Source organism: Copadichromis virginalis, linkage group LG16 (assembly GCF_057382275.1).
Source record: "Copadichromis virginalis isolate Kocher_CV1m ecotype Utaka linkage group LG16, C_Virginalis_male_GT1.1, whole genome shotgun sequence".
In the NCBI taxonomy this organism is placed as follows: domain Eukaryota; kingdom Metazoa; phylum Chordata; class Actinopteri; order Cichliformes; family Cichlidae; genus Copadichromis; species Copadichromis virginalis.
In genome coordinates this window covers 41,153,644-41,160,623 of record NC_140633.1, presented here as the reverse complement: position 1 = coordinate 41,160,623, position 6,980 = coordinate 41,153,644, and the positions used below count along the sequence as shown (strand labels likewise).

The 6,980-nt window shown below is 43.1% G+C and overlaps 1 protein-coding gene across 1 annotated transcript in view; it reads left to right on the top strand.

Annotated features, from left to right (window-relative positions):
• LOC146691423 (titin-like) overlaps nucleotides 1-6,980 on the top strand; it is a 175,371-nt gene continuing 168,391 nt past the window's right edge. The window contains exons 1-4 of the mRNA XM_085434860.1: nucleotides 1-237; nucleotides 4,657-4,760; nucleotides 6,074-6,277; nucleotides 6,672-6,959. Of these exons, the coding sequence (XP_085290986.1) occupies nucleotides 4,670-4,760; nucleotides 6,074-6,277; nucleotides 6,672-6,959 (583 nt within the window). The 5' untranslated portion in view covers nucleotides 1-237; nucleotides 4,657-4,669. The remainder of the gene's footprint in view (nucleotides 238-4,656; nucleotides 4,761-6,073; nucleotides 6,278-6,671; nucleotides 6,960-6,980) is intronic.

Genomic DNA, 6,980 nt, shown 5'->3' with positions numbered 1-6,980 from the left:
GGCCCTCCTGAGCAGTTTGAGCATTCCCAACCTCGCCTCGGGTGGAGGGATTGCGAGGAGGGAAAGCAAAACTACACGGCCTCTATTCTGTGTAGTTTTGTTTTTTTTCGGGGGATATTTCGAGGCTCGACCGTTCTCATCTTGGATTTTTCTGGAAAAACCTTCCTGGATAAGGAGACCATTGCTCGTTGCTCTGACGGGCTCCGTCCCATCATTTCAGGCACTCTTGTGATACAAGTGAGTACTCGCCGGTCCCCTAATGATGCTGACTCGTGGGGTTTACGGCGATTGGGGGGTCAGGGCTCGGGGTTTGGGTGAACTGTGTTTGGGTTTTGTGTTGGTTTGATGTTTTTCGGGTGCAGATTGCAGGTTGGCCGTATTCAGCGGGCTGTGCACTGACCCCAGGAAGGCCAAGAATAGCTGCTGATAGCATGAGAGTGGACTGTCAGCTGGGCGGCTGATGGCTTTTTAAGGGAATCAGCAGCAGGGCTATCACTTCACCCCCAGCTATGCGCCACATGCTGTCTGTCAATCAAGCTGCTCGAGGTTGGGGAGGGGGTGGTGGATATTTTTGGCCACTGCCTTATCTGTCGCTCAGCTCGATCTGTAAATATGGGCTGAGTTTATCAGGTCTGATCCTGTTTGGCTTATGATGAAGCGAAGTGTTCGTATTGATTGTTGATAAGGCTGCGATCAGCTGATCAGGTGCTGAAAGTTCACAGAGAAGGTGAGAGACTCACAACTCTGCCTGAAATCAGCTGACAGCGCTGAAAAAGAGCAGCAGCTGTCCCAGCGAGGCGTTCAGTGTCACAGTCAGAGAGCAGGAACAAATCAATCACCAGTAACTGATTATTGATCACCAGCTCCTTAAAGAAGTGTGAGAGTGGTTCAGCCTGTTTCCACAGACTTCAGATTCACAGCACTGGAGGATTTTTAGTCTTACTTTAAGGAGCTTCACACTCGTCCTCAGACTCCAGCTGTACGTTTTTACAGGGTTTCTGTGATTGAGCGTCCAAAGTCAATAAATGCGACGTCACACTCGAGATGTTAACCATGTGACAGTAAAGGTTTTTAAATAACTGTCTGACAGCAGAAACAGCTGCACGCTAGACTGCAGCCAGCGTTAAACCAGGATTACTGCAGCTGCATCGTGGACACAAAAGGAATGACGTTTAAACGGCTTCATGTTTGTTCGTGTCTTTGATCTGATCGTCACATTTACATGAAGTGTCATTAAGCTGCTTTTACAGGTGAAAGATTTCATTTATTCCTGTCATTATAAGGTTTCAATGGGAGTTGTCTTTGAATCAAAGCTTTATTGACTGTTTGATTCTCAGATAAGTATGGAAGCCTGTTTGTGCCAAAAAAGTATAAAAATGACTTTATGTTACCCGAGCTTTAGTCTAATAATATCAATAAACTGACTAATTTCATCACACTTATAATTATAACCAACACGTTATGTGGTTCCATTTTATGATGAGAAAATTGAGGTTTTAAATTTTAAATTCATAAAATTGTAACAAAATAAAAAAACAAAACAAAAGATGTTTTTAATTAATTACGGCAGAAAAAGCTTTTGAAAGCACAACATCTTTGTTTCTGTTTTTTACAAAAACCACAGCGAATAATCAACAATCAGAACCATTTAATTTAACGCTTCAATAATATGTAACGTGGTTATTTGTCAGCAACATGAAACCAGAGTGCAGAGAGAAAGAAACTTGAAATAAGAACATGAGTGGAGACAAACGTGGAAAACCCACAGTGACTCGTCTGAAAAGATTTCACAGCAAAATCAAAGATTTGTGTTAATCAACATTTCAGTCCAAATTCTGCCACGAAGAGATTTTAGAACAAAATCAACATAAACACAGAATCATGTCTAAATAACAATGTGGTGGATAAAAACACTCCACAGCACATTTCACCTGTAAGAGTTTGTGTCACATGAAGTGGAAACAACAACGAGCTCCATTTATTTAAAGATCACGAACCTGTGAGAAGATCCACTGCATCACTGCACTGACTAATAACATGCGTCGTTGTTATTATTATTATTATTATTATGGTTTTTAGTCTGCAGTAAAATCAGGAACCAAAGAGTTAAAACAGCAGACTCAGCTTTAGATCTGATCTGATGATTGATGGTTATAATTACTTGGAAACAGCTAATTAAATGTTGAAGATGATGGATGAGTTTACAGTATGAAGCACCTTCAGCTGAATGCTGTTGTGATTGGTGCTGTATAAATAAAGTTGAATTGAATTTGTTTATATCAATGAAGACAAACTGGTCCACGTCCACACTGAGGTCACAGCAGAGTGGACATGATCAGTGTTTGGTCAGTGGACCTTTAACAGTTCACACCAGAACACATTTGAGTTTTTCATCAGACTTTGTATTTTCAGGGAAACTTTTATTTCTATTTAAAATCAGTTTGTTTTTTTCCAGCATGCTAATCAGAGTCATGTTGTTCATCTCTGTGTCAGCGGCAGCATAAATGTTCTTTGTAAAAGTGCAAACCTGCAGCTGCTGCCGCCCGTCAGACATTTATAGCCGCCGTCCGTCTCACCTGTCTCACAGCTCTGAAACTCAAACCTCTGAGTGAAGCTGCAGAGACACTCAGCACATTTCCATCCAGCTGCTTTTAACTACATGTAAATGTGTCCCTCAACACAAACCCGAGTAGAGTTAATCACTTCATCAATTAGTCAAATGCATCCTGTGTTCCTACCAACCCAGGCAAGCACGACATGCAGGTGCAACTCTGAATGCAGAGCTCAGAGTTTGGGTCACCTCAGTGTAAAAACTGGATTTCTTCTTCTGCTCTGTTATTTACAGCAGCTTAGGATAAACTATACTATAGTTTATCCTAAGCTGTTTATCAGCACGGGGACTCCCAGTCTGTGCAGTGTTTAGATCATAATAGTCAGTTAATGCTGCCGATGATGAGCCTTTGAAACCCTTTGTCAGCGTCTCTGATCGTTTGAACACTGCTGTGAGCGCGCAGCTTGTTCATCGGCGTGCTCACGCAGACGGTACTTAGTTATCATTAAACCAGTTTCACTGTTAAGAGGAAGCAGCTCTGCCTGACTGTTACATCATCCTGCTGAAGGACTGATGAGGCGTCCTCACAGGAGTCACTTCAGCCACATGATTGGTCAGTGACTCTTTCACACAGTGGTTATCTAACACGTCTCCACCCAGAGCGTGCTGCATGAGTCGCAGTAGCTGCTGCGTCGGTGACCGTCTCGATGGGCTTTCACAGGTTCTCATTTCCTTTGTGGTTCTAACGCGACAGAGCTTTCTCGCCCTGTGACACAGACGGGCTCTGTGGACCGATGGACGGAGCTGAAAGTGTACGAATGTTCTTCAACCTTTGCAAACAACGACTAACATCAGAAAAGTGTTTCTGTTATATGTTGGTTACATCTATAAACACAGGATCTACAGCACCATCCCAGCGGGGGATCAGCTACACCTTAGCATCGTCACAAAGCTATGACATCACAACAACACGGCCAATCAAAGGACTGAGAGAACAGAGAATATAACAGCCAACATACCCAAGTGCACGTCACAACCATTTACTCACCTGTGGACTGTCCAGTGTGAAGACTAAAGAAATCTAAAGGTTCAAACGAACAATCTGGATATGCACATGTAGGATATCAGAGACATTTGTACATTATCAGGAAAGAAATGTATCACACAGCAAGAAAAGCAGCAGAAAAACACGTGTTTGTGATTTAAAGCAGAGAATGGAAGCTGATTGGTTCACAGAAGGCAGGCAGCGTGATGATGTCAGCATCAGCGTGGGAAACAGGAAGTGATATAAAGAATAGGATGAGCGATCAGCACTAGAAGAAAGAAATGACTGAATGAATCATTTATTTTATCTCAATGAAAGTAAAATTTGACAAAACGAGTATTTAACATAAAACTTGTTTTATTAGTTTTAAATTTGATCACAGAAGATAAAGTTAAAATACGGATTCGAATAAACTAGTAAACACAGGTTGCAACAAATAACACAGCAGCTAAACTGAAACTGAATCATTGAAGTTTTCTGGAGAAACAACATTATGAGAAGAAGCATCCACAATGCTCCACCTCCGTCTGCAGCTTCGCCTCCATCTGCTGCTCCACCACCTCGGCCTCCAGCCTGAGGCCGTCCGATTGGCTGTTCTGCTCTCACGTCTCTCTGTATTTGCTCAGATTAGGTTCCACTCTGGTTCCTCCGCTGCTCTGCACGCCCAGCTACACCCAGCTACACCCACAGTTCTCCACACCTTTTGACCCAGTCTGCATCCTCAGCCTGGCAGCACTTATTCATCTTTCATCTCACTGCATTGATCTCATGCAGCCATAAAATCTACATATTTGTAAAAACATGTTGTAATCTCGTTTTTGTCCTGCAATGACTGAAACAATAAAGTGAAAATCTGATGATTTTTTCATTCGTATTAAAAAGGCTGCAGGTTTGTTTGTATCTGCAGCTGTTAGTGGCTGCTCTACTCCTGCACTGGTTTAGTGGCAGCAGGTGGAGCTAATTCTCCACCTGCTGCTGATCTGTCAGTTTCTCTGCCAATGAAACCAAAGCCTGCTGCTGTTTTCTTTATTCTGGGCTGATCACCTCGTTTGTGTTCCAGGGTGCCGATCATCATGTCAACTCAAGCGCCGACGTTCACGCAGCCGCTACAGAGCGTCGTGGCACTGGAGGGTAGTGCCGCCACGTTCGAGGCTCAAGTTAGTGGTAAGAGAAACGTGTGATGGTGACGTTCTGCAGAGGACGATGTTTGACACTGTTGTATTTACACTGGAGATACAAAGAATGAGCAGATGTTTGACTTCATTAGTTAGAAAGGAGAGAAATAATGTTAAAGTTCATATAAAAACTATTAGACATTGAAGCCATGCAGCTGGTACAGAGGTTCACTGCAGACTGTGCAACATTCATATCTGGACTCTTTGTATTTATAGAGAGAAATGATGGACTTTTGAGGGGTAAATGTTCTCGTCACCTTTCTTTCTTTTCTCGTGGCGAGCGAGGCTTTTACAGGCTGCTGCTGCTTACAGGGACATTCTGACATTTGGAAGGTTGGAGTCAATGCCTGTGATAAAAATAAAGCTGACAGAATTTCAGCAGATGCCTTTCCCTTTCAGGAACTCAGGGGAAGCATGTGCCAACATTTACACAGACAGCTCCTGATTGGCTCGTCAGCCTTTCTCCCTCAGTTTTCTGTTTTAAGTCCAAACAGCCCAAACCACAGGGAGCTGAGATGGTTGCTGCATTGCTGCTTGCTATTGGTGGCAGTGTTTGAGGGGAGAACAGTCTGCTTCTTGTTGCTTTGACCCAATGATTGCTTGACTTAAAAGGAGAAATGTCATTTGTTCTAAGTTTAACCAGTGAGTATAAGAGCAGCCGTCCTTTATTCTCCTGACAGACTGGTGCAATCAGTCACACAGGGACGGCTCTGCAGGTCGAGCTAGGTAACGATGAAGCCACATGAAGGAAACATATGAAGCTTCTGAAGTTTAGTCTTGATTCTTTCATGATTAACCAGGTAAAACAAACCTGATAGTGACGTTTTTCTGCTCTGACTTCATCTCACTGACGGTCTCATGATTCAAAAGAATTACTCTTTGTTGTATTGATCTTAGTTCTTATTTCCTTTAAAGCTCTCGTATATTTTAAACAGTAATTGTATTTTTGAATCCATCCACCCAGTTTTAAAATGTTTAATTTCTACTTTAGCTAAATAAATGTCACATTTTCAGTTTCTATATTTTTAAACAATTTGAAAACCTCATGTGAACAACGTTAATCTTAAAGATGATTTTTTTAAATTTCAAATAAAAAGTTGAACATGAAAATTTGCTAAACTCTTAATAAAGTTTCTCCCACTCGTTCGTCGTTTGCTTTTCCTTTCACATTTTTGTTTCATGCATTAAAATCTCACTGTTTTACTGAAAGCACTGACTTTGTGGCTCAGGTCTTAGTCCCGGATCCTTTGGTGCATGTTGGTTTGTGGGTTCTCCGACAGAGTCTCATGCATCTCTTTGCAGGTTCTCCAGTTCCTGAGGTGAGCTGGTTCCGTGATGGCCAGGTACTTTCTGCTGCCGCTCTGCCCGGCGTTCAGATCTCGTTCAGCGATGGCCGCGCTGTTCTGAGGATTCCTGCTGTGACCGCCGCGCACAGCGGACGATTTTCTGTCAGAGCCACCAACGGTGCTGGACAAGCCACAAGCACAGCCGAACTCTTAGTTACAGGTGAGCTCACAGGAGGACTTCAAGTGGTAAACTAAAGCACTTCTGCTCCATGAACATTTCCCATACATTTCTTTTCAAAAAAGCTGCTACGAACAGCAAATTTTAATGTTAAAATTTTGATATTTATAGATTGTAAAGAAGGTTTGTTTGTGTATATGTTATCATTTAGCTGCCATCCAGAGTTCTCAAAGGATAAACAGCAGTGGATAACGGTCGGCAGACGTTGCAACATCATGAGCTGATTTTTAACACCCGTCTGAATCAAACTGAAAACAAACTGTTATTAAAAATTCAGTTTTCTAAAAAGTCATAAACTGGCTTTATTTTATTGTGTACTTGCACAACGAAATGCTGAGATCAGCTGATATAAAGCAACCTGTACCTCCTTCTCCAGCGGAGACGGTGCCTCCGAGCTTCATTCAGAGACTACAGAGCTCCACGGTGAGACAGGGCAGCCAGGTGAGGCTGGATGTTCGAGTCACCGGGATCCCCGCACCTGGGGTAAAATTCTACAGAGAAGGGGCCGAGATCCAGAGCTCCACCGACTTCAGAATCATCCAGGACGGAGACCTGCACAGCTTGCTGATTGCTGAAGCCTTCCCAGAGGATTCTGGGACGTATTCGGTGACAGCCACCAACAGCAGCGGACGGGCCACCTCCACAGCCGAACTGCTGGTTCAGGGTAAGAACCGTTCGTCTCTGC